Source organism: Phytophthora cinnamomi (assembly GCF_018691715.1).
Source record: "Phytophthora cinnamomi strain GKB4 chromosome Unknown Contig16, whole genome shotgun sequence".
Classification (NCBI taxonomy): Eukaryota; Oomycota; class Peronosporomycetes; order Peronosporales; family Peronosporaceae; genus Phytophthora; species Phytophthora cinnamomi.
This window is the reverse complement of record NW_027150949.1, coordinates 2,326,570-2,351,619: the sequence shown is the minus strand read 5'-3', so window position 1 is coordinate 2,351,619 and position 25,050 is coordinate 2,326,570. Positions and strand designations below refer to the sequence as shown.

Genomic DNA, 25,050 nt, shown 5'->3' with positions numbered 1-25,050 from the left:
CACTTGGATTTCCCGATGATGAGACTGTCAAATATGCTGATGTCGCGTCTGGTGAAGACATCATTATGGTGGTCTGGCTTTCCGGTGGACCAAGCGCACGGACCCCCACCCCCCAAATGATGATGTTTACAAATTCTGAGGGGAATTATCCTATTCATGGTATTCCCGACAATCCCCTGGCGTATGCTATCGCTCAAGCAAGAAGGGGTGGATGACACAAAAGCTGTTTCGAGAATATCTGAAAGAGAGACAAGCCATTCATGCCGACATGCGTGGTCGAAAGAAGACCCATTTATCTAGGTAACTGCTCCGGTCATCTGGGGGCGGACGAATGCCGTGCTAAACTAGGTGTTATCAAATCCGATCTAAACTTTTCCCTGCGAATGTGACTGATCTCTGCCAACCACCAGATTCATTTGTTATATCCAAGATGAAAGACGCGTGGAAAGCCAAGTGGAACGAGAAGAAGACGGCGTCGATCAAGGCGAAAGGTTGTTGACAAAACAAGATTAGGATGGAAGGGTCTTGGTCGGGAAAACTACAAAACCAAGGAAAAGGTTTTCCTGCAACTTGTCGCAGAAGCAATCAAAGCAATCAATCAGCAAACGGGTCGAAATGGTATGCCATGCGCGCGCAAGGCATGATGTGATGTAGTTTGTCACTCGGAATTGACGGGACACGGTCAGTCAATCAACGTTATCCGCAGCTTCAAGAAATCGTGAACAAACATCGCGCACACTTTGAAGGTGAGTCTGTTGACGAGAAGTATTCCAAAGATTGATTGTTTGTAAATGAAAATACAACTTGATGTATTTGCACTAATTTAGAGTTGGTTCAATGGTCTGTGGCCCTACGCTTCAAGGTATGTGTCGAGGGTTCGAGCCCCATCGACACCTCGTTAAGACTATTTTTGAGTTCATTGATGGTCTCAGCCAAAATTTAGTCTAAGTAAGACTAATTACGGTAAACAAGTTGGAAAACTATACCACAAAATAGCCGTCTCAGTCAGCCTAATTATCGCAGACAGTGTAACAGCAGAAACAACTGCTATTGAAACAAAAGTGTAATGGGCGACATCGAACCCACTGATTGGCAAATTACACCCTAGACCACTCAGATTAATTATGAAGTTGCGTTGGTCAGACAATTTCCGAACTTCAACATTTTACTTTATCAACAAAATTTGTTGTGACTATTACATATACTATTTAATAGTCTGACTTAGCCTAATTTCGAACTCAGACTATTTTTGCACAGAGACTAATTGCCGTAGACAGTGTAGAAAGTTGAGCCCTCAAGCCGTACCGATTAATTCATGCCACCGTAGTCGAAAGGTTAGCACACTGAGCCGCTACGCAGCTGCCATCATCAGCCTCGCACTATATACGGCACCTCGCACTCCAGCTACACAAGTCATCCTCGCCACTCACGCAAATACAAGCGCCCAACGTTGTCGTCGTAGACGGATTTGATGCAGCAGCGGTTTGATGCAGTTGAAGTTAGGGCGCCCGGGCCAATCACCGCGTGCCCAGGAACGGGTGTGCGCCACGTGCTTGCACTCGCCTCCGGTTTAACGGTTGCACCCCTTCAAGCTCAGCAATTGCAGGTCACTTCCCAATCCGCCGCCGACGACGTAGCATGCTGACCAACGTCCTGACCAAGACGCAGCGCGTGGCCGCCACCGCCGCACGTCGCTGGGGCAGCAGCGCCGTCAGCACCAGCGCGTCCGAGGCGCTGCACGCGACCCCCATGCCGCTCACCGTGCTGACCGAGGACGAGCAGATGTTCAAGGACTCGGTGGCGCGCTTCGCCGCCGACGTGATCCAGCCCAGCGTGCGCGCCATGGACGAGGCCGCGCAGATGACGCCCGAGGTCATCCGGGGCCTGTTCGACAACGGGCTGCTGTCCGTGGAGATCCCGATGGAGTACGGCGGCGCCGGCGCGTCCTTCATGAGCCTCATCCTGACCATCGAGGAGCTCTCGCGCGTGGACGCCAGCGTGGGGCTGCTCTGCGACCTGCAGAATACGGTCGTGAGCAACGTGTTCCTGCGCTACGCCACGGAGGCGCAGCGGCAGCAGTTCCTGCCGCGCCTGTGCGCCGACACGGTGGGCAGCTTCTGCCTCACGGAGGCCGAGGCCGGCAGCGACGCCTTCTCGCTCAAGACGCGCGCCGACGCGTCCGCGGACGGCAGCTACTACACGCTCAACGGCGAGAAGATGTGGATCTCCAACGTCGCGCACGCCGACGTGTTCCTGGTCATGGCCACCGTGGACCCGTCGCTCGGCTACAAGGGCATCACGTGCTTCATCGTGGAGCGCGGCACGCCCGGCCTCTCGTTCGGCCCGCCCGAGAAGAAGCTCGGGCTCAACGCGTCCTCCACATGCTCCGTCATCCTCGAGGACGTCAAGGTCCCGAAGGAGAACGTGCTGGGCAACGTGGGCCAGGGCTACGCCATCGCCATCGGCCAGCTCAACGAGGGCCGCATCGGCATCGCCGCGCAGCAGCTCGGCATCGCCGAAGGCGCCTACCGCCACGCCATGCCCTACCTCTTCGAGCGCAAGCAGTTCGGCCGCGCCATCGGGGACTTCCAGGCCATGCAGCACCAGTACGCGGAGCTGGCGGTGGAGCTCGCGAGCGCGCGGCTGCTGGTGTACAACGCCGCCCGGCTCAAGGACGCGGGCCACGACTACGTCAAGGCGTCCTGTATGGCCAAGCTGCACGCGTCGCGCGTGGCGGAGCGCACGTCCTCGCGGTGCATCGAGCTGCTGGGCGGCGTAGGCTTCTCCAAGCAGCTCATGGCCGAGAAGTTCTACCGAGACTGCAAGGTCGGCACTATCTACGGCGGCACCAGCAACGTCCAGCTCAGCACGATCGCCAGGTTGATCAAGCGGGAGCTGGTGTGAGCTCCAGTCTTGAGCCAGAAGACAGAACAGGAAGCTCTGCACGCGTGTACTAGTCCAGTGTCAAAACACTCGCCCGAATTAACAGAATGCAAGAATTAGTGCTATCGGATACCATCAGTTCACATTTACCGGTTTATAGCTCATGGATCGCTAACGTACATGTTGCATGGATACAGTATCCTAGTACATGTATCACACCCACCGATCTCGAGAGGTCTATCACCTTACTCTGCTGCGACCGCGGAGGCGAACAGGGGGTGGGCAAGCACTGGGTCCAGACGAAGGCGCCGCCTCGGGTCGATCTGCAGCATCTTCTCCAGCAGCGAGACTGTGTTCGTCGAGATGCGGTGTGAGTGACCCCACACTTCGAACACGGCGCCCACGCCGTGCTTGACCACCGCCCCATTGACTTCTCGGACGGAGAGGCCAGCGACAGCAGCGGCGACCCCGTCAGCATGATGAACCACATGATCCCCAGCGACCACACGTCGGCCAACACAGGATCATATCGCTCCCCCGATACGATTTCCGGCGCCATGTAGAACTCTTTGCCTACTTGACCAGCTTCGCACGTGGTGCGGGCGCTCGTCGACAGGCCGAAGTCCGTGATCTTGCACACTCCTCCGCGACTCAGCAGCACGTTCTCGAGCGACAGATCTCGGTGGGCGATGTCGAGTGTCGAGTGCAGGTAGTTGACCCCCTCCAGCACCTGGTGGATCAACGGCAGCACCTCGAACTCTTCCAGGAACGAGGACGCATCGAAGCGCGCCGCCACGAGCGAGTGCAGATCCCCTCCCCGACACAGCTCGTTCACGAGGTAGAGTCTCCGCTGGTGGGTGAAGTGGAAGAGCGGCTGCACCACGTTGCGGTGGCCTCCATTCGTCATGATCAGCTCCGCCACCCGCTGCTCTTGCAAGGGGTTGTCGACCTCCCTCGTGGTGCGCATTTGGCGGCGAGCCTCGGCCGCCCGCGCGAGCGAGATGCACTTGACCGCGACGGGCTCGTCGTCGCCGGGCAGCTCGCACTCGAGCACCTCGCCGTAGAGCGCGACACTGAGCTGTCGACGAACGTGGAGCAGGACGGGGGTTGTTGCAGCCATGCTGTAGCGGTCGTCGGCGTTTACGGGTGTTGTCCAGGTCGGACTTGAGCAGGTAACGGCGAGAACGATTGTGAGCGTCAGAGAGAAGCAAGGCCAGGAAAGCCGCACGGGTGCAGTGCCCGCCTGCGCAGTGAGTTTGAGGTCAAGTCTGGTGTCGTAACGGTTCCCGCCAAAGATACTTTTCCAACAGTCGCGCCTGGGATGGGGCTAATGTTCGAAAGGGAAGATTTCATGACAATACGTGTTCGCTTTGTTCTGCGGTACAGCGAGACAAGTGTCCCAGGCAGAGGGACTCACACCAAGGAATGGGAAGTTCACCGCACGCTGTAGAGTTCGTGGCGACGGGCTTTCAGAGGCGAGCGAAAGGATTGCCTTGGGTTCGTATTTGAAGTGTACGCTGCGATTTTCCTGCAAAAGATTGATGGCGACAACTATCGATTTTATTGACGTTGGTGAGCCCCCCCCCCCTATCTCTTATCGTCATCTTCACCTTGTGTGCGATCGAGTCCGCGAGCCTTACCGCGCAAGGCAACCAATTCACAGGTGATGCAACCCTCAGGAGAACCTGCCACAAACCACAGCAGGAGGCTTCGGACCGTTCGTAGAAGAAACAGTTACTTCGCACTGGCGCTGGTGGTCGTGTAGCCAGCTACTGGACGCCTACCAAAAATAGGGAAATCACTCAACATAGATGCAGCAGATATGACAGGACATATCACCAAGTATGTCAACATAGCCCAAATTCTGTCCACCACAAATATCTTAATGACCAATCTCTGGTCGATTCAAACGGTCTCATATTAGAAAGATATCGATTCAGTTTGCACTACATAGGACATTTCGAACGGGACACTTGTACAGCCAAATCTATCCAGTTCTGCTTGAAGTTTGGCTTGAAGGTCGCCATTTCCCTTCGAGATCCCTCCTGCGAGCTTCCTGCGAGCGCGATGTTCGAGGACGACGACAGCATGCTCCTGCTCCTGTGTGAGGCGTTTAGGACGCACAACGAGCGCGTGTGCGACGCTCGACGCGACGTCCACCAGCTGATGCTGGAGGAGGAATGGCGCATCGCCATGCGCGCGCGCCACTACCTGACTACTAGGTGCCTCGATGCACCGTACGAGTCCGCATGGATGACTCTCTACAAGCATGGCTCCGACCTGAATTTTCTGAATGCAACGAGTCTAACCAAGTAAGCTGCAACTAACATCTATGACTCTATTCCTACGCTAACACCTCCTCCATGTACATGTATATAGGGGTGCATTTCATCAGTTGCTGGGTAGGTTCGCTAGCTTCTACGACCTCCCGCCCCCGTCGTCACGAGGCCGTCCCCCAAAGCTGCGCTACCTACACCAAGTGCTGGGGCTCGTACTAAGTTTCTACGTGGGCTCTATGGAACAGAGCTCGTTGTGCATCACGTTCGGGGTGCCGCCAAGCACTCTATCACGAACGCTGCGCAAGGCCGAAGAAGCGCTGTCGCTAGCGCTGACTGGTTACGCACCTGCACGCATCTCCTGGCCCTCGCCCTCACGTTAGGTGGAGCTTGCACGCATGGTCAACAAACGCGAACCTTTGCTGACCCACACGTTCGGATTTATCGACGGTAAAAACTTACGCGTGCGTGTACTGTACATGTGAATGATATTAGCTGCTTTTAGTCTATATCTACTAACTTTAGACGGATGTGACGTGGGTAATGTACAGGTCCAGCAGCCCTCTAACGCCGACCTTCAAAACGCCATGTACAATGGCTGGCTGCACTCGGTCTTCGTGACCGGCACGATTTGTTTTGCGACCGACGGCTGCATCATTTGGTCGAAGCACAACTGTCCGGGGTCGTGGAACGACTCGGACACGTCCTTGGAGTTCCGCAACAAGCTGACGGACCCGCAGTTGTGCCCCAATGAGCTCATGAATGTAGTGTCTGACTCTGCATTTCCTTGTTCTACGGCCATGACGGGGAGGATCCTGACCCCCTTGAAGGACGGAGACATCGAACGAATTGAGCCTTGTCTTCGCAGTGCCGCACGCACACTGCATAATGCGATCACCTCCATTCGGCAGGCTGCCGAGTGGGGAATGGGCAGTGTCCAGAAAGTTTACAGCCGCCTGAATCTGCCGCTGCCCTACGACCCGATCCTACGAGGCATGCGCCTTAACAACCTATTTAGGATGGCGAACTACAGAGTTCGCACGGTCGGCATCTCCGAGATCAAGACCACGTTCGCGGGCGTGATGGATTTGCCGAAGCAGGGCGGGTTTGAAGCTCTATGATTGCGTTGGTGTAAAGATGGTTGAATTCAAAGTTTCGTAGTTGATTTCCTTAGTTTTCGTACAGCAGCGCTACCGCTGGATGCATCGGCACAGCTACTAACCAATACAGAACAGGGTTCGCACTCGAAGCTATGTAAATGGACTGTGATCGTCATTACTAAGGGCTGTTTGAGATGTTACGCTACTAAATGCACTTCCTCCCTCTTTGTATCTTCCGCGCTGTTATCTTCACCACACTAGAGCATTCACAGCTCATTCTTTCTTTGTTAGAGCTCCCAGGATGAGCAAGAGTTCTTGAGTGCGTGCACGAGCGTCTTCCTTGTCACGACGGGCGCGCTCCTCCGCCTCCTGCTTCTCCTGACGGCGCCGCTCCTCCGCCTCCTGTTTCTCGTGACGGCATCGCTCTTCTGCCTCCGCCTTGTCTGCTAGATAGCGTGCCTCGCGTGCCGTTTGTTCGTCACGATGACGCTGATCTTCGTCAGCGCGGCGAAGTTCCGCCTTGCGCTCGTTTTCCTCGCGCATCACGAGCAGCATTTCGAACATGGTGCCCACCATGTTGCTGGAGCTGCTCTCCAGGTCAGACAAGCGCTTCTTGAGCTCTGCGGTCGCCCTCATAGCCTTCACGCGCTTTGTTTTAGCATAGCTAGCCTCAGCCAGTTCTTCGTCTTCGTCCGCAGCACGCTTGCGTCCCACGGTATCGCGGAACTCAGCCAAGTTGATGCCTCCAAGCCTGTTGGAGGAAGTCGCGTAGCGCTTCTCCGTCGGTGGTTTCTTGTCTTGCGGACGTCCAGCCGAGGCTGGTCGGGGGCAACTCATTGCACTAGCAGCGTTGGCGGTTGCTGTGAACGCAGCAGAGACCGCCGATCCCGCCGCACTCGGGCCTTGACCCGTCTTCTTTGTTGTAGAAGATCGCAACTTTCTCTGCGTCAACTGCGCAGCCAGCGGAGACGGTCGCGGCGTAGCGAAAGCCTCCAACCCCTCGCACACACCGGACGTGTGCAGCAAGTCCGAGAAGACGCCGCTGGCCATGTTGGTGTTGTCCCGACCGATGTCTGCGTCTCGCCAGAATGCACGGAGTCGCTGGTGGAGACTCTCTCGCTCGTGTCCGCATCGCCGCCCACGCGCGGGTTGTCACCGAGCCCCTCGTCGCCCTCGAAGTCGAAGCACAAATCGGCTTGATACTCCTCCTCCTCGCCCTCCTCCTCGACTTCATTGTCGACGTCGGCGCCGTCGTCCATGTCGACCACACTGGCCTTGGCGTCGATGGACTGCTTTAGCAGCTTCGCTTGCTTCACGTGCGGCGGCATGTCGGCCACACCGGTGGGTTTGCGTGCTCCGAAGAGCATCTTGAACTTTCGGCGGAGGCTCTCATGGTCTCGCTCTGCGACGCCACGCCCTCGGTTGGAGTTGTAAGCGATTGCCAGTCGCTCCCATTCGTCCTTACCGAGGGGCAGGTAGTGCTCGACGAGCGTCAGGAGGCGGCGCACTTCAGACAGCTTGTAGTTAGTACTTCCGGTCAGCTTCGCCATCTGAACAAAAAGCATGAACACGTAAGTTGCAGTGATCGGTGACGGTAGCACTAGCCAGCAAATCAGCGTACCAGGGATGATGAAGGAGGAGAGCCGTCTTGGTGGTACGGAGGAGGTGACTTGTGACGGCTTGGTAAAAGCAAGAATGAAGGTTAGTAGAGCTTGGCATCCGCTCGGTCGGGCGAGGTTTGAACGAGGCCGGCACAACTCAGCTAGCTTGAAGTTTTCGCCTCGGAACTGATAGTCGTGAGGTCTAACCTGCAGGCCGAGTTCGCGCGCAAACCGAGTGCGCTTGCAGTAGATTCGAATAGAATATGCAGAGGCTTGTTCATTTTGGCGCCAACGTAGCGGCAATCTCCGCTGACACGTCAACATAGCTGGCAAAGCTCTAACACTCGAGGCAACTTCAACGCACTTAGCTTCAACAGCAGGATCAAATTAACGTGAATACAGCATACAAATTCCATGCTTACCAATGCAGCAAAGCTCCCACTATCTTCCTCATGACTGCAATCTGTCCTCCACGTGCGCCTCACGCCTACGGGTCTTGTTGATCTTGGATGTCGCGATGGCGGCAATTGGGGTAACCGCAGCGACACACGAACCAAAGGTCGGGCCCGTAGTCGACGGTGATCTCGTCGCCCTCGTACACGGCGTGCGTCGTGGCAATCACGACAGTCGTCCGGCGTCCATTCGCCACTTCCAGAAACTGAGCCACCGGTGCGCACGAGTGGTTGACGAAGCGCATCAAGCCACCCATCTGCCGAGCGTTGATGGCAACGCGGACTGGGTGGCTGGGCCTCTCGGGGCGTTGTGTCATGATCAGGCAGTAGCCCTCGTTGCGCGGCCGAGTCGCGTGAGAGACGCTCACGTGTTCGATCTCGCCCAAGTACTCACCCAGTACCTCACCCGCATCAATTAACTCCTGCGCCACCACGGCCAATTCGCGGGTCGCCGCGTTCCTCGCCAACGCGACCTTCGACGACTCGACCAGGCCGTTGCCACAGTTGCCGCCGTACGGGCAGCAATTAATATTGCAGTATAGCTGCATCAGCGAGTTGCGGCAGCGCCCAACTCGGCACGGGTCCACACAGTCGCACCAACCAAAATGAGGAACCGCAGGAAAGATTATCCCTGTTGGGTTAAACTGCTCGCGAAGGTGCGTCACCGCAAATTGCCACCGCGCAGGAACGAAGCGACCTTGCTGCTGGCGGTGAAGAGCATGAGGTTGGGCAGCACGTAGCCTGACACGAACACGCGACCCACGGGTTGCACGCATGACAGCCTGGGGGGACACCGTCGGCAACGTGGCCTCTTGATGCTGGCCAGAACGACGTTGATATGGAGCGACGACCGCTCGACGCTCCCTCCGCGAACTCTGGCGCTCGCGATGCGGCCGCCGAGATGGTGGAGACGGAGTTCGTGAACGTCGAGCAGCCGCTGCTTCAGGCAGGACCGGCGACGGAGATCGTGGGCGTGAAGCAGGCGGGTCTTCGAGCAGGACGGGAGACGACGTAGTCGGACTGCGTGGGTTCCAAGTGGTCGGCGGGGTTTCAGGCGGGAGAGGATCCGTCGTGGTCAGCATGGGCGCTGCCGCACCAGCCTTCGAAGGCTTCGTCGGCGGAGGGTTCGACGTCTCCCTCGGCACGCGAAGACCGTGCTGTGGCGACATCCACGGCGGCGTCGTGGTCCCCGTGGAGTTGGCGGGCGAAGAAGACTTGGCGCTCTTAGCCGGCGCTTGGACGCAGCCTCGTTGCAAGTTGGGCGACACGTTCTCGTCGCCGCTCGACGTGTCCACGATACAGCGCGAGCTCCAGTGCACGGCGGAGTGGACGAGATGAGCCATGGTTGCTGTGCACGTTATAGAAGTTAGAATAGACTCGACTTGCTCGCTAGTCAAGGTATTACGTACGCCTTCTTTGTTGCTGCACGCAGCGCTTCCAAGCACTTGCCACTTGGCCGCGATTTTTCGAAACTGAGAGGTTGAAGCTGGTGCGCACGAAATGAGTTATGTCCATGATATATGGCAGCGATATCTGCAGAGTGATGGTCTGCATATTCTATACAAATTTCAACAATAACTTTTAAGATGGCTACACGAAATAAACATAGGGGTAGGGCTGTTTATTGAGACGATTTTTACGTCTCACGAGGTTTATGTCTCGTTATGTCCTGTCATATCTGCTGCATCTATGTTGGGTGATTTCCCTATTTTTGGTAGGCGTCCACTGGGGGGGGCTACACCAGCTATTCGTGCTACCGTGGTAGCCTCAGTCTCTCTGCGTACAAGACGGGGGTGCGCACCAAGGGTAGTCTCCACTTAACACCGCCTCGCAAGGTTGGGGCCAATTTACCATGTTACAGTTAGGATGTGTTGCTGCCACGCTACAGGCCGACCAGAGGCCGGGCTGCGCCCAAGGGAGCTGGAGGTGGGTTGAACTCTAGGTCGCTCGGAGTCCGAGCGACCAAGAGTTCAACCCACCTCCGAGTCGGACGGGGGGGGAAGCGCCTGCTGGCCGCGCGGACGTGCGGGGCGGCTTGTCTGCTCTAATCGCGGAAAGCTCCGTTTTAGCCAAAACGCCGATTCTGGGCAGGAATTTTTGGGGCGAAGCTCATTCCAATCGAAAAGCCCAATACCCTCTATTATAGCAGTCCACCAGAACGCAGCGGTGTCGTTCGGCCTGACGCTGGCCTCGGCCGACAGCGAGCTGGAACGTGCCCGCAAGTTGTCCTGCCATGAACGAGGGCGCGAGTTTCAGGCGGCAAGCAATCGAGCCTACAGTAACTGAAAGTGTAGTACTACAGTAGTACAGTTTCACCACCAACGACAGGCGCATCTACTGTAGAAGCTTCGAATGTGTTCGTGGCTGTCCTCAAGATAGCGCCACCCGTCCTCGGCCGATTCAGTCGTCGCAACCTGTCAAGTGAGCGGGTGGTTAGCAACGTCTGAGAGCAAGGGCGAAGAATTCAAAGGTTTATTGTCGTTTTTAAATATGTGCCTGCTTTCGACACCTGAAGCTCCGGTTCGTGCGTTCGATCCGCAGCGCGCCGGCAAGAAACTCGCGCGAGCTCTGCTAATAGTACGGGTGGTATACCGCGCGCGGGCCCTCGGAGAGCGGGATGCGGTTCACAGGCACCCTCATGGCCGGCGTGACGTCGATGCGTCCGCGCTTGTGAAGCGGCTCATCGTCGCTGGCAAAGTTGCTCCTTGTGCGGGTTCGGGACGCCGTGGTGGCGAGCTGGGGCGCTGGGGGCATCGCGGGAGGTGCAGCATTCCATGCTATGCCGGTCTGAGCAGTCATTCCCCACGGGTAGTCGCCAAACTCGTTTACCATCATTCCACCTGTCCGCTTCGGCGAGGTGAGCCCTTCGTACAGGGCCTGGCTTTCCTGTCGCGCGCTCGTGCGCGGGGTCGGCTGCTGCGCCACCGGGTCGTCATCCTCCAGCAAGAGTCTCAGCAGCTCCTGCATCATGGCGAGCTCCTCGGCGTTAAACCCGGCAAAGAGCTCCATTTCGATAGTTGCTGGCGTCCTCGGTTCGATCAACGGGAAGTTGGAATGGCAGCAGCGCAATCGAGCGCGTGAATGACCCAGCTGACCTGGTCCCCATCCGCAAGAGTCCTGCAAAGAGACGATCACGGCCATCCGGTGACTTCGAGCTGCATCAGGACAGGTGGCAGCGTCCAAATCGCCGAGATGATGCGCTTCGTTTTGCAGAGGGGGAAATTCTAGGCTAGGAACGTCCAACACCGCCTCGAGACCTTACAACGCCGCGGCTGGCGCCTTATCCAGCTTGACATCGTCTTGTCGACCGCGAAACACGCGAGGCTATGCCCGCTTGAGTCATTGTATTGCATCCCCCTATCCTTCAACCCAGTCAAGCAGGTCACGTCTATATTTACAGCGTGACGGCGGCTCTGCTTGGGGTTCACCGTATTTAGCCACCTGTACGGTTTGTCCTGTCAGCCCCTGATAGTTCGATCACCGATGCCCGAGCGTGTTTGAGCTTTGCTTCGCCCGCTTGTGCGCTGCGACCGCCTTCGCCCATGACGAAGCCCTCATCGTCCGCGGGACTGCCGCTGCGGCAGCTCCGATGGCCAGCTTTACCGGCCGTGGATCTGCTAGAGGAGTGCCACTGGCTCGTCACTTTGGACACCAGGTGTGCCAATCCCGTCCGAAAGCTCCGGGACATTGAAGATCAAGCTCGTAATAAGCTTGAGCTAGCGAGCGAGATGCATGCGAAGGGGCTGCAGAACCTCAGCGAGCACAAGTCGCCGTATCGTCGGCCGCTGCGTCGCCCGAAGCCACCTGCAGCCTCGCCCGGATCACCAGCACAGCGAGCGGCAAAAAGTATCTTGAAGCTGAAGGAGAGTCTACTTCGTCTGGACGGTACGAGATGCGCACCAGACAGTCGAGACGACGAAGCACCTGGTTGCTTACCACCGCGGGAATTTATACATGTGCATGCACAGCAAGACAGACGAAGAACAAGTCATCACATGTCACCACAGCAGACTGAATCAAACCTGAAACCCATTATATGTAGTGTTGGATCAGCTCGATCTACAACTTCAAGCCCCATCCGAGCGAATTCCCCGCAGCGAAGACCGAGTAGGAAGAAGAAGCGGCCGCCAACTCGAGAAGAACGCGAGATTGCGAACAAGCAGGAACGACTAGCAGCATGGTTGAAAGCAAACCCCGACGCAGCACCTGCGAACGTGGTTCAAGGTCCTGGACGAACAATCAAAGAGCCCACCATCACTGCAGCGTACTCCGTTGAGGTGCAAGCCCGAATTGAATCGGCGATGCAGTGCCGAGGGCCACTCGAGTCGGGAGTTCGGCTGTGGGACGACCCCGTACGCTCGCTGCTCGCAGCCGAGATGACTTGCGAGTCGGTGTTTGGAGGCTCAGTTCCCACGCGAGCACTAGCATTTAAGCCACCTCAGTCTGAATCTCCTCCCTGTCCCGCTAACACTATAACTGGTGAGAACTTGCTACAAGATTCACCACCGAAGCAAGCAGCATTGGGTGCGATAGAACCTCCCGTTGCGATAGACTTGAAATATCCAACAGAGGAGGAGAGCGAACCACATGGCGAAGTCGGGATGTCCGACCACGCTCAGAAAGTCTTCGAGATGGCTCACCGTCAGGTCGCCGACGGAGCTGTTGCTGACGCGCTAGCTACTCTCGAAACTGGAATTCGGCAGTCTCTCTCAACCTCCCAAGCGCATCTGGTTGCGGCGAACAGATCACACGGGGCCGGGTTCAACTACTCGGTGATTGCCCACAAGAGCGCGGTCAAGCTGCAGCTCCACTATCGTGCTCGTCACCGTCGACGAGTGAACAGATTGGTATTCCTGCAACGACAGTGGCGCAGGTGGCATGCTCGACAACGAGCGCTAAAAGCTCTCCAGTTCGCCAACAGGCAGGCGATTGTCATTCAGCATCGCTACAGACTGTGGCACACGCATATCACGCAGGTGCGGAGTGTTATGCGCATTCAGCGCTGCTTCCGTGTATTCGAGAGTCAAAAGCATGTAATCCGCTTCAGACAAATCTGCCGACTTCTGCTTGCTCGACGTGCGCGCCGTCGACAATTGAAGTCCCGAATGCGGATTATCGGACGGATTGTATTCCTCCTGATGAAGCGCAGGCGGCGAATTGCACTAATTCAAGGCCTCTGGCGCCGACGGTGCGCTCGCTCTGAGCTAGCCACGAGACTGGCTCACATCAGTGTCTCGGAACTAGCACGTCGGGCTAGAGAAGACGAGTTTGTTGCTGCAAAGCTGGCGCAGGTCCGCGTACACTTGAGAGAATTCCTAACAAACACGAAACCCGGCCGCAAACTCGTGCGTTGGCAACAAGAAAAGTCATGGTTACGCTTCCGGCGTCTGCGTCATGACTCCAGGAAATGGGAAGAGCTACCGATGGCCGAGAAGCTCGAAGCTGTGACGGGAATGCTGCCCGAGCGCATGTTCCGAGGACTGCATCTTCGCGGACTTTGTCAAATGCTTGTAGGGAACAGCAACCACCTGCGTACGCTTCCAAGACTGCTCACAGTCTCGAAAGAGAGCCTCGACTTTCTTGCAGAGCCATCAGGTATTTCAGATGCACCGGAATTTGTTGGCTGTGGCGCATGTTGCCCGTGGTGGGCAGGTGTTCGTGAAAAAATGAAGCGTGCTCGTGCAAAGCTCTCTCGTCGTACTGCAACAATGTGGTGGGCATTCGTCACGTACCCAATGGAGTACTGTGCTGCTTGGGTCTGGCCCATGCGAAGGCGACGACATGATCAGGCACGGAAGCGAATAGAAGACGACTGCGCGCGCGTGCTGGATGCGTTCTGTCGCGTATGGTTCCGCCGCATCGACCTTGAAAGCAACACGCCACCTTACGCGTGCGAGTGGTGCTCCGAGGCGTTCGCCACGTCACGCGAGTACATCTCGCATGGCAAATGTACCGCAGCACGGGCCCTAGCAGACGCAGAATGGGCAGCATTGAGCCAGGATCTGCAGTTCATGCGTCGCAAATGGTGGCGACTGGCGAAGCACTCCCTCGACAGCCCCGTTCGCCGCGACATCTACACGCTCGACCTTGATGCAGCCTCAGTGCAACGGCTTAGACGCACGCGTAGCCGTCGTAAAGCGCTAATGCCGCTTGTCGCCACATTGGAGGCTTGCACAGCTAGCGACAGCCCAAATGCCGTGATTCCGCTGGACCTAGCGGGATTCCTGCTGCGATTTCTCGACGACCGCAAAAACTCGCACCTGTTGCTGCAGACTGCAGAGCACCAGCTTGTACCGTGGGGCCCACTCGTCGGGTCGATGGAGGTCGAGAGCTCGACACCGACACCCGAAAGCTCTGGTCGCGATAGTCGGTGGATTCGTCGGGATGAGTTGCGCGCTCGACTCATTGTCGGGAGCAAGTGGAAAGGCGTCTTGAGCCGGTGGCGGCGCAGTCTTGGTCGACGCGCGCCGACGTATCGACAGCTACCAGCCAGGAGTGCAGTCGCGTTAAAGCTGAAGGCTGCTGGACCCGTCACAGTCAAGTGGAAGGAGCTGCAGCTTCGGATGCTGCGGCTGGTTCCGAGCCGCAAGACGCGACGAGGGTCCAAGACCCCATTGTCGCCGTCTGCAGCTGGGACTCGCGTGCTGCCCGTTGCAACATGACCATCGCGTGCTTGGCGAGGGACCGCAGCGGTATCGAGTCATTGTTAGCGATACAGTTTTTACCTCCCCTCGTGGTCGTCACGCTAGAGCACGTTGAGAACCTCGTCACGCCAATTTCGTAAAATCTGACGACACCCAATCGATTCCGAAGTGGCGGCTTCTCTACCAGCGCGTTAGTGACGAAAACAGTCGAAGCAGTCGTCGATTTTGGCGGTGGATGAGTAAGTAGCACTGCAGACCAACTCCTTGGTGGTCTGCCACCGTGTCAAGCGTGGCAGCGTTTGAGGCATGCAAAAGCTGAGACTTGCTCCGAACTGCAAGCTGCCTGCCGAGCTCGCGGCGGCAGTTCAACTGCGGCTGCAGCTCGCGTGCTGCCCGCAAGGCTGCGACGTGCCTGCATTGCAACACGCAGGGGCTCCGGTAAAGCTTGACCTCTCGGACAGTCCGGCTCCCGCACGAGTGGCGGAGCGAGGCTGGCCCCAAGCAGCGTTGTAGACGAGCCCCGAGCGGACCAAGCACTGGCAAGTAGCAGGCATCGGCGTAAATGCAAGGCGGCCCATCGACACAGCGGGGCCACTTCAAGCCGGCGCCAGAGCTCGCTGCCACGAGCGCGACGTCACAGCGGCCAGCGCCAGGCGCGAGCTGCTCCGAGTGAGCCTGCAAAGCTCAGATCGCCCACGCTGTGATGGCGGTGCTATTGCTGTGGTGGCACTGGCAGCGAGCGGAGGCAGGCAATTCTCCTCGGCATGAAAGGCAACGAGTGCAATGTGCATGTACATGTACCACTTCAACTGCAAGAAGGGTTGCGACCGTTGATGCACGTCCATGGCGCCGGAAGGCAATCCGCGGTGACGCAAGCGCGCCGCTGGTCTGATGGTATGAGCAACGATGGCGGACTGCGCACTTGGCAGGCTTTTGCGCAGCGCTCTGGCACGGCGCACGCGGAGATTGTCTTCGGTTTTGGGCTACCGCCTCGAGCTGAAAGCGCTGCAAGCTCCGCTGACTGCTAGGTACTGGCAGTCGACGAAGAACCTCAGTTACTTGCGTTGCCACAGACTATTAGTTTTCATATCGGATAGTTGACTGTTCGTTTGTTGTAGAAAATTTAGAGACTATTCGATGTCGCCTATATATTAGAATGCAGGGTCTACTGGACGATCGCCAGTGCCGTGATGTTCTTGACCGCCGTTATCCTACATCGGTGCCGCAGTAACGCCGGCGTGGCATCCGAGAACTCCGGGGCAAGGATAGTCGTGCCACCCGCGGCCCGGCTCGAAAGCTGGATCGACACTCGGCTCGATCGCTGGGGTTCTTTTTGCCCCTGGATTTGAGATTGGACGCCGATGCAGTAGTTTCCCCGACTCATGTCTGCTGCAATGCATTGACAGCAGCAACTGCGAGTTTCCGAGCGCCACCGGGCGCTGGTGCTGCTGGTCACCAGCCTGGTGGATATCTGCGCGGATACTCTGTTTTTTCCCAGCGCTCTACGTCGGCAATTGGAGCTCACGTGAGCCGGCCCAATTTCTATGTGACGGAGCTGATGGGTAAGGCTGTGGACCTGCACGAACTAATTTCTCGCTAGGCACGATCCATCGCTTTTCGCATATAGCACCCATCCGCTATCATCTGATACCTTTACTTTTCGATTTCCTTCCTACACAACTTGTGCAACGTATTCGCTATCGCAGGCGGCGTGGGTGCAACTCTCCGGGCGTACCGTCGGCACAGCAATAAAAAAGAGTTTAACTTGGCCCCACTATGGTCCGCTTCGATCGGACAGCAGCAGGTCCCTCTCGCCCCACCCGCTGCGCTTCACTTCACTTCCCAATCCGCCGAGCCCCGAGCGAGTGGCGAGTCGCTCGGCCGCCATGATCCACGCGCCGCTCGCCGTCGTGGCGCCCGCCGCCGCCGCCCCCGCGCCTGCGACCCCCGCCGCCTTCTCGGACGTGCTGGCGCGCTACACGCGCATCAAGAAGCTGTCGGCCACGCTCTACGGCGAGACGGCGCTGTACCGGGACGAGGCGCTGGGCGGGCGCCTCGTGGTGCTCAAGCGCGTGAGCATCCCGCTGCTGCAGCAGCAGAGCGAGAGCCCCGCCGAGGTGCGCGAGAACCCGCTGAGCGAGCGCCTGGTGGTGCGCCTGCTGGAGGACCCGCTGACGGCGCGCGCGCCCGGCCGCGAGCACGTGGTCGAGTACGCGCGCGAGGGCTTCTTCTCGAGCGGCGACAGCGTCTTCATCGCCATGGACTTCTGCGCGGGCGGCGACCTGTTCGACTACGTGACGGCCAAGCCGGGCCGCCGCGTGGCCGAGGCCGAGGCGCTCGCGCTCGTGGCGCAGCTGGCCCGGGGGCTCAGCTTCCTGCACGCGCACGGCGTGGCGCACCGCGACCTGTCGCTCGAGAACGTGCTGCTCAAGGACGGCCAGGCCAAGATCTGCGACTTCGGGCTGAGCGCCGACGCCGAGCAGCTCTCGAGCGACGTGGTGGGCAAGTACTACTACATGGCGCCCGAGATCGCGCAGGGCCAAGTGTACGACCCCAAGCGCGCCGACGTCTGGTCGCTCGGCGTGCTGCTCTTCATCCTGCTCACGGGCTCGCCGCTCTTCGCCGACCAGCAGCGCTGCGCGCCCACGCTGCGCGTGCTCAGCAAGTACGGCGTGGCCAAGATCCTGGAGCTCTGGGGGCTCAAGCAGCTGGTCTCGAGGCCCACCATCAACCTGCTGGCCTGCATGCTGCAGGTGCAGCCGCAGCACCGCCTCAGCGCCGAGCAAGTGGCGCGCCACCCGGCGCTACGCCGGTTCAGTCGTAGGGCGTCCTCGACGGCCGCATAGCTGGCGTGTAGTTATCTGTAGTTAGTGCAACTAATAAAGTTAGGTATTTATCCGCACCGAGGGAAGATCGCTACGTTTCTCGCTCCCGGAGTCTGACGCCGCAGATTTGCTTCAACGTCGCTCGATTGATGGCAGACGGCGAGCAGCTCGAGGAGGATATGAGCGCTGAAAAATGCAGTACGACGGACAACGCCACGCATGGATGGACTCGGATGAGCTGCGACTTCAACCACGGTTTGTTAGCATAGCATAGCTTGAGCTTTTATCTATGTTATCGTCGATGCGCATAATAATGATGTACCGGTAGCTGCAAAACACAATAGTATATGATTGTAGATTGTTGTACAGTATTAATATTTGTTGCTGTTACAGCAGTGCTGTGATCTACTTGGATATTCTTCGGTACAATAGGGGTAGTGAGACTGACTGCGACGAATAAGATTATGATTGACCCAACTTTGAAGTAAACTTAAAAGTTTTGTTAATTAATGTCGCGTCCGCATTCGATGGCAGGTCCGTGGAAACGTTGACATACTGACACACAGACAAAACTCTCGGATACAGTAGAGGACGGAGAATGGTTAGAACCTCTCTATTGTATCCCTAATACCGGGCCTCAGACACGTTGCTGTCGTCTCTATACGACGTCTCGTTCACGCTGGGCGCGGCGTCTAAGCTGGGCTGCGCCGTCCCAAAAAGCTGGTCGGCGTATCTCGTGGGCGACGCCTGCGCCGTCGAGGTGGACGCGGCCAAGCTCGCCAACTGGTTCGTCACGCGCTGGATGAACCGCTGCGAGCTGCTGCCCGCGGCGCCGCGTGGGCGCACCAGCGATGCGGAGGCGTTGGGGTTTCTCAATGGTCGGGAGCTCTCGGAAGTTTTCAGCCACCGGGCAGTCACCGCCCGCTGAATCGGCTTCGGAGGAGTCTGAGCAGGCTTGGGCTTCTCTTCAGCAGTGTCGGCGTCTTCGTTCGCGTTCTCGTCGGCGGCTCGGTCTGCTGCCGCGTCCAGATCCGCGAAATTCGGAGCCGAAGTGGATCGGGTGCTCACGAATCGAGATCGCCGCTGCTGAACTGTGGGGACCGCTTTGGGGCTCGTTCCGCGCGTTATGGACGGTCGACGGGAGGTGGGAGAGCTGCTGGCGACCGGACTACCTTGGCCTGCGACTATCTGTTGCGGTGGACTCGGAGGGTAGAGCGAGTCTTGAACGCCTCGCTGCAGTTCCTGGATCAGCGCTAAGGCTTGCGCCTGCACGCTTTCGAGCTTCATGACATTCGATTCAACTTCCGGCTCCGACCTCACCAGTGAAATCGGACGACTGTAGGAATTGTCCGAGACCGCAGCGCCTGAGCTATTGCAGTGGCAGGTGCACCCACATTCGTGTTGGTCGCCATCCTCCCGAGTACGCTTTCGACTGACCGGAGCGCTGCTAACACGGTTTATCCTGGGTGACCCTACCGGTGAAGCAGTGGTGCCAGCTGTCCAAGTTCCGGTCCTATTAGTCGTCGCATGACGAGGGGTTTCTTCCTCTGAATGCGTAGGAACGCCAAACTCCTGGTCTCGAACAACCAGGAGCTGATCCTTTAGCTTTGCACTGAGTGCAAACTTGATTGAGTCGTCCTCGACGTCCGGATTCACTGCCCAAGCGATGAGTTTCGCTGCACGTCGAGGCGTGATGAACTTGTCGCCATTTGCGACACCATCTACTTCACCGGCAAATACGGAGCGAACCATAGCGGTGAGTGGGCAGGGGATGCCAAACCGCTCGTTGTTTTCGAGAGACGAGATCAAAATCTGCGAGATCACGTGCTTTCGGTCTACCGGGTACCTGGTCAAAACGGCCTGGAAGGCGGTGCGGCTGAGCACGCACATCTCAACATACGTCATCGCGCGGACGTTAGCAGTTCGCTGGTAGTTCATCAGCAGCGCCATCTCGCCGAACGCCTGCCCACGCGTCAATGCCTTGACGGATGCATTCACCGGGGTAAACCCATCGGGACTCACATGGGCGTATCGAGCTGCGGCACGAGCGCTACGACCATGGTGGTGGACACCATGACCAAGGTCATCGCGATCTGGATAAATAGTTCCATCATACGAAGTTGTGTAGAGTGTTGAAGTGTCGACAGGGTGTTCACTCTGATCAGTGGTAACAGAACGTCGTCGAGCTAATGGCTCTGTCGCATGCTCTTGAGTATCATTACTTCCGACCAACTCACACATGCCTCGATTGATCATGTAAAACTCATCGCCCACCTCACCACGCCGCACAATGAAATCGTCCGGTAGATACACGCGGGTGTCAAGACTTAGCACGAGTGTCTTCTGGAAATCAGGTGAACAGTTTTCCCAGAAAGGGACGTGCATGGCCAACTCCATGTACTTGAACAATACAACTTCGAGAGTGAGATTGTGCGAGAGTTCTTTTGCGAACCTCTCTAATGGGGCACCATCCAGAGCTTCGTATTCACGCCAGAGGTGAGCATAGTATTGATGTATTCGCTCCCGTAGTGGAGCAGGAAGCTGCATCTTGGTCATTCCCGCGAATACTGACTCCATTTTCCGCTGGTAGGCCGTTGAGTTGGCATTGAAGTTTGCCACTAGCATTGCAACGTGACCGAAAATCACGGCCAGAACAATGGAGCCCAGCAAATTGACGCAGGAAGCAAACACATTTTCCCTGGCCGAATACGTGCTGAGACTCTGCCCCTGCAGCATTTGCATGGCAACGTAAAAACATTCAGCATACACTTCTAACTCATCAGTTGGGTCGATCGGTGCGCCACAACTCTTTGCCATAATTGAGGCGGGTTGTGCAATGGAAGAGTCAATGAGCAGTAGCCTCCAGCAACACGCCACACAATGCGCAATAAGCATGACACCACCAACAATCCAAACGATCCGCAGCAAATGCGAATAGCGCGAGTATAGCAACCAGCCTAGAACTGACTTGTCGATTCGGGCGTCACGGACTTGTCCTACTTCTCGGAGCAAACGTAAGATGTGGACAATGCGATGGGACCGCAGAGCCATATCCAATAGTGTATGAGAGAAGCGTCGGAATGCATCCACTTTCACTTCTCCGAGCATAACCTCGGTGGCATTGCCGTCCATTACGAGAGTAGCAGTGGTTATTGGCATGGCAGCCAGGAACTGGAACACGCATGCCCCCGTAAGATAGTTCCACGCTATGTGTCGTCTGGACACCACCAGCACTCCTCGTTTATTGACAAAACTCGTGTTGAAGGCCAGAAGAAAATCGGCAAAGAAAATCATTTCCGTGATGGAATCAATGGAGATGAACCACGTGTGACCACCATCGTGAAAAGCTACTTCGTACGGATAGCCCAGCGTGTGGACGCAAAAGGCGATCAGCAAAAAGAAACTACGAACTCGTGCTGTTTTTGAGAAAGGAGACATCGGGGTACGCAGCCTTGTGAGTAAAGCTCGCACTCGATTTTTGAGACGCGGAAGTGGGCGAGGCCGACTGCCTGCTCGTGAGGTTAGCTTCTGAAAATTATGCTGATCCAGCGCAGGAACTCCCCCGGAATCTCTTCTTGCTGCCGAGATCTGCTGCCCGTGACCGTGTTCAGTTTTCTCCTGCGGTTGCGGTAGCCGGCCTTGATCCTGGTCTGACTGCCCGTTGTTGACAACCGACGCGATGGAGCGCACTGATCCTCCCAGGGCTACACAAACAGTTCCTAGAGTACCTGCCGGCATCACGGAGGCTGTAGCCGGAGGTGTCACGCTTGTGTTATTTGAGTTGAAGGAGGGCGCTCCAGGTTGTCGTGGGCTCTCCTTCGGTCTCGAGTCTGCATGCGACTGAGACGATCGTAAAGTGTCTTCCTCACGACCAATAGTGCTGCCGACTTGTTCGCCTTCGCTTCTTGGGCGCGTTGAATTGATCAGATCGTCCATCATGCGGCGCTGGCTGAGATCCGAATCTACAGGAGTAATGTACGTACTGCCACGTCGATTGGACGCTTTCGCCTCAATATCTAAACTTCGTCCCGAGTCGGTGGTCTCTAGTCGACGTAGTTGGAATCGTGCCATCATTTGCTCGTAATTTTGGCCTTGTTCGGTGCGCTCGCTGCTTACAGCCGTAGTATTCCCACCCGACGCTAACGCTGTGCTCACAACCACAGCTTTCGCCACTGATCGAAATGATGGTGCCGTGCTGCTCGGAGTCCGTTTGAGAGTTGAAGTGGTCGAGGCACTCGGGGTTCGCTTGATAGTTGTGGTGTTTGTTCCAGCTTGAGCCGCCTTCAACCGTTCACGAATACCCGCAAGATGTGTACTTGTAGCCCGCTTCAACTGACCTCGAGGCGAGGCACTTCCTAGTCGCATCGGCTTAATCCTGATTTCGGGCGAGGCTCCTACAATCGTGTTGTCGACAGTCGGCGCACTCAGGCGGTGACCGTGGTGGGGCTGCACTCCTCTTGTCATTGCCTCCGGGTTGGTTTCAACAAGCGGATCCATTCCGCCCGAGTGCCTTCGGTCGAGTCGCCTCCTCTTGGGACGTTCGTTTGCCACGAGAGACTCGGCTACCTGTACTTCTGCGAGAGCTGCAGCCACGGCGGATGTGGTCACGAGTCGACTAAAGGGTCGAACCGGCCCCGAGCCCGTCTTCTCCAGCTCTCCACCGCTTCGCGAGTCACCATTCTCTTGAACCTGACTCGGTGCTTCGGTCTGCTCGGCCTGCAGCTCGTGGGTCTCCTCGTGCGGGGAGTAAGAGACATCTCTTGCTGACTTGGATCGAATCATCGATGGCGCCGAGCTCAGCTCAGTGAGCGCTTGGTGCCATCCCAGTCGAACGCAGGCACGAGACTGCGCGAGCGAGGAGCGCTCCTCGAAACGACCGACCACAAGAGGCACACGAGTGCCAAATTTACGCGAATGCGCCTGGGTCTGAGCGCGAGAAAACGCTCGCCCGAATTGGCGCGAGGCTTGGTGACGTCAAGTGCTGAAGCGCGTTTCTGGCGCTAGCTGCGATGAGGTCGCCTGACGAATTCAGGACTTTCCTTCGTCCAGTGCGAGGTAGACCTCACCGCATGAGACTGCACCAGGACAGCCGGAGACGAGCCGCAGCTAATTTTGCAGCAAGTGTGATCGTCAGAGCGAGTTGGCGGTGTTATCTCGTCGCTCACGGGGCTCCACCCGCTAACGACTTCAACGGACAAGGCGGGGGTCCTGATCAAGTGAACCTGACGATGTTATGCCGTCCATTGCTTGTCACCCGGTTTGATGTGAAAACTTTTCACTGAAAACCATACGTACATTGGCAAACAAAATTCAGGAACGGGGGTTCTGGGATTGACAAGATTCACGAACATTGTCTGACAGATAATTCGCGCGGCTAGTTGATGGAGGGCTTGCCCTGCTCGAGCTCTTCATCCACTGCGGCTCCGCTTTTCACGCCATTCAGTAGCGAGTTGTTACGGATGAGCCCCATGAAGAAATACATGACGAGCACCGGCGCCGCCATGATCAGTAGAACCACCAGGTAGTCGCCGCCGAGTCCGTTCTGCACCCACGGCGTGAAGGCGTAGTTGAGCAGGCCCATGAGGAAGGAACACGCGGCCAGGAAGGCCTGCACGGAGCCGTATACCTCGGCTGGGAACGTGAGAACTGCAATACACAACATGCCGCTTTTAGTACTCCGCGCAGCAACAGAACAAACACAAACAACTCACGGATGTACGCGAACTGCAGCGTGTAGAAGGCGGACTGCTCGAAGGCGAAGATGACAAGCATGAAGGTCTGCGCCGTGAGCGAGGGCACGAGCAGGAGCACGATCACGACGTGCGTCGCCAGCAGCGTGACGAAGAACACGACCCGGCAGCCGTACCTGTCGATGATCCAGCCCAGCAGCGGCGTGTAGATGAAGGTGCCGTTCGTGATGAGCGGCTGCAGGTAGTTGACGTACAGGTCGCCGAGACTCTCGTCGTCACCGTCGTTCTTGTAGATGATGTTGGGGATTGCGCCGCCGACGAAGGCGTTGATGGTCGAGACCCAGCCGAAGAAGAGCGCGAAGAACCACAGGTCCTTGCGTCCGAGCTGCGAGCGCAGCGCCGGCCACATGCTCTTGGGCTTGGTGACCACCGGCCACTTCATCGTAAACCCGGACAGCGTGTACGTCTCACTGGTGAGCGAGACCGAGTTGAGCGGGAAGAGCACGAAGGCCACGACCAGACAGAGCGCCACCAGCACCGCGTAGCCCAGGAAGAAGCCCTCGCGGGTCATGCCGTGGATCTGCAGCAGCAGGTACACGTACCCGGAGAAGTTAAAGAGCCCCGACATGACGCTGGTGATGCGGCCCTGCCGCTCCGGCGGGAAGAGCAGCACGAGCTGGAAGGCGCTGATGTAGACGCCGTAGCCGCCGACGCCGACGAGCGAGTAGCCGGCGATGATGGAGACGCCATTCCCGTCTGTGGACTGGCCCAGGGCCAGCAGGACGTTACCCACGACAGAGATCACGAGGCCCAGGCACACGGTCAGGCGCGCGCCTATGACATCCAGCGAAAGGCCCGACGCCACGTTGGCGAAGCTCAGACACAGGAAGGCGGTCGAGTAGATGTACTGCAACTTGACCTCCTGGCTGGCGCACGTGACGCCCGAGAGCTCCTCGCCCGGCGCGCAGAGCTCCGACCATTGGCCCTCGTCCACCAGCAGCGAGTACACGGGCCCGAAGCCCAGCACGAGGCCGCCCGAGCACAACACCACGAGCACAGCGGCGGTGACGATCACGGCGGCGCGCGACACGACCCACGAGGACATCGAGCTCTGGTCCACGCCGCGCGGCGTTGGGGCATCACCCACGGACGCGTAGGGCGCCTCCGACGGCAAAGGTGAAGGCGAAGACCCGTCCATTGGCGCTGCTGCGGGCGGCACGGGGGATCGGCGAATGGAGACGCAATTGGGACAAGCAGGGGGAGGGAGGCAGGGAGGAGGTCAATTGTGCACGTGATGGGGCGCGACTGGCAAGTGATGGTTGTCCCGCACTTTTAATCCATGAGCCGGGCGCTCACTGTCAGCCTGCTCGAGACCGCTGAATGCAGCGCAGCGCAGGCTTCTTCCAAGGAGCAGACGCTCAAGCGCTCCGCGATGGACGCGGAGCTTCCAGGAGTTTACGAAACGAAGCATATTGGTCATGTTGATGGGGAGTTCTCCAGCAGCAGTGCAGCACTCATCAGGCCTCGACCGCCGATGTGCTGCCGTGCCTGGTGCGACAGTGTCGGCGTGTGCAACCCG

The 25,050-nt window shown here is 57.6% G+C and overlaps 11 protein-coding genes across 11 annotated transcripts; 5 read left to right on the top strand and 6 right to left on the bottom strand.

Annotated features, from left to right (window-relative positions):
* Positions 1-1,638: 1,638 nt before the first annotated feature.
* Positions 1,639-2,904, top strand: IUM83_02672 (Short/branched chain specific acyl-CoA dehydrogenase; the record flags this gene model as incomplete). The annotated part of the gene is made up of 1 exon (XM_067926612.1): positions 1,639-2,904. The coding sequence occupies one exon, from the start codon at positions 1,639-1,641 to the stop codon at positions 2,902-2,904; it is 1,266 nt and encodes a 421-aa protein (XP_067796413.1).
* A 224-nt stretch (positions 2,905-3,128) lies between these two features.
* On the bottom strand, positions 3,129-4,003 carry IUM83_02671 (serine/threonine protein kinase; the record flags this gene model as incomplete). The annotated part of the gene is made up of 2 exons (XM_067926611.1): positions 3,129-3,313; positions 3,466-4,003. 2 exons carry the CDS (start codon positions 4,001-4,003, stop codon positions 3,129-3,131), a joined length of 723 nt encoding a protein of 240 aa, XP_067796414.1.
* Positions 4,004-4,950: 947 nt separating this feature from the next.
* IUM83_02670 (uncharacterized protein) lies at positions 4,951-5,199 on the top strand (the record flags this gene model as incomplete). The annotated part of the gene is made up of 1 exon (XM_067926610.1): positions 4,951-5,199. The coding sequence occupies one exon, from the start codon at positions 4,951-4,953 to the stop codon at positions 5,197-5,199; it is 249 nt and encodes an 82-aa protein (XP_067796563.1).
* Positions 5,200-5,557: 358 nt separating this feature from the next.
* On the top strand, positions 5,558-6,280 carry IUM83_02669 (uncharacterized protein; the record flags this gene model as incomplete). Its single annotated transcript, XM_067926609.1, has 2 exons — positions 5,558-5,623; positions 5,711-6,280. The coding sequence occupies 2 exons, from the start codon at positions 5,558-5,560 to the stop codon at positions 6,278-6,280; spliced, it is 636 nt and encodes a 211-aa protein (XP_067796747.1).
* A 252-nt stretch (positions 6,281-6,532) lies between these two features.
* On the bottom strand, positions 6,533-7,809 carry IUM83_02668 (uncharacterized protein; the record flags this gene model as incomplete). The annotated part of the gene is made up of 2 exons (XM_067926608.1): positions 6,533-7,332; positions 7,416-7,809. 2 exons carry the CDS (start codon positions 7,807-7,809, stop codon positions 6,533-6,535), a joined length of 1,194 nt encoding a protein of 397 aa, XP_067796778.1.
* A 538-nt stretch (positions 7,810-8,347) lies between these two features.
* On the bottom strand, positions 8,348-9,655 carry IUM83_02667 (Histone-lysine N-methyltransferase trr; the record flags this gene model as incomplete). Its single annotated transcript, XM_067926607.1, has 3 exons — positions 8,348-8,883; positions 8,991-9,053; positions 9,409-9,655. The coding sequence occupies 3 exons, from the start codon at positions 9,653-9,655 to the stop codon at positions 8,348-8,350; spliced, it is 846 nt and encodes a 281-aa protein (XP_067796751.1).
* Positions 9,656-10,883: 1,228 nt separating this feature from the next.
* IUM83_02666 (Kinetochore protein NUF2 protein) lies at positions 10,884-11,321 on the bottom strand (the record flags this gene model as incomplete). Its single annotated transcript, XM_067926606.1, has 1 exon — positions 10,884-11,321. The coding sequence occupies one exon, from the start codon at positions 11,319-11,321 to the stop codon at positions 10,884-10,886; it is 438 nt and encodes a 145-aa protein (XP_067796750.1).
* A 2,756-nt stretch (positions 11,322-14,077) lies between these two features.
* On the top strand, positions 14,078-14,974 carry IUM83_02665 (uncharacterized protein; the record flags this gene model as incomplete). The annotated part of the gene is made up of 1 exon (XM_067926605.1): positions 14,078-14,974. One exon carries the CDS (start codon positions 14,078-14,080, stop codon positions 14,972-14,974), a length of 897 nt encoding a protein of 298 aa, XP_067796749.1.
* Positions 14,975-16,842: 1,868 nt separating this feature from the next.
* IUM83_02664 (CAMK/CAMKL protein kinase) lies at positions 16,843-17,802 on the top strand (the record flags this gene model as incomplete). Its single annotated transcript, XM_067926604.1, has 1 exon — positions 16,843-17,802. The coding sequence occupies one exon, from the start codon at positions 16,843-16,845 to the stop codon at positions 17,800-17,802; it is 960 nt and encodes a 319-aa protein (XP_067796375.1).
* A 603-nt stretch (positions 17,803-18,405) lies between these two features.
* On the bottom strand, positions 18,406-18,810 carry IUM83_02663 (Voltage-gated Ion Channel (VIC) Superfamily; the record flags this gene model as incomplete). The annotated part of the gene is made up of 1 exon (XM_067926603.1): positions 18,406-18,810. One exon carries the CDS (start codon positions 18,808-18,810, stop codon positions 18,406-18,408), a length of 405 nt encoding a protein of 134 aa, XP_067796455.1.
* Positions 18,811-23,155: 4,345 nt separating this feature from the next.
* On the bottom strand, positions 23,156-24,669 carry IUM83_02662 (uncharacterized protein; the record flags this gene model as incomplete). Its single annotated transcript, XM_067926602.1, has 2 exons — positions 23,156-23,427; positions 23,493-24,669. The coding sequence occupies 2 exons, from the start codon at positions 24,667-24,669 to the stop codon at positions 23,156-23,158; spliced, it is 1,449 nt and encodes a 482-aa protein (XP_067796783.1).
* Between the last annotated feature and the right edge of the window lie 381 nt (positions 24,670-25,050).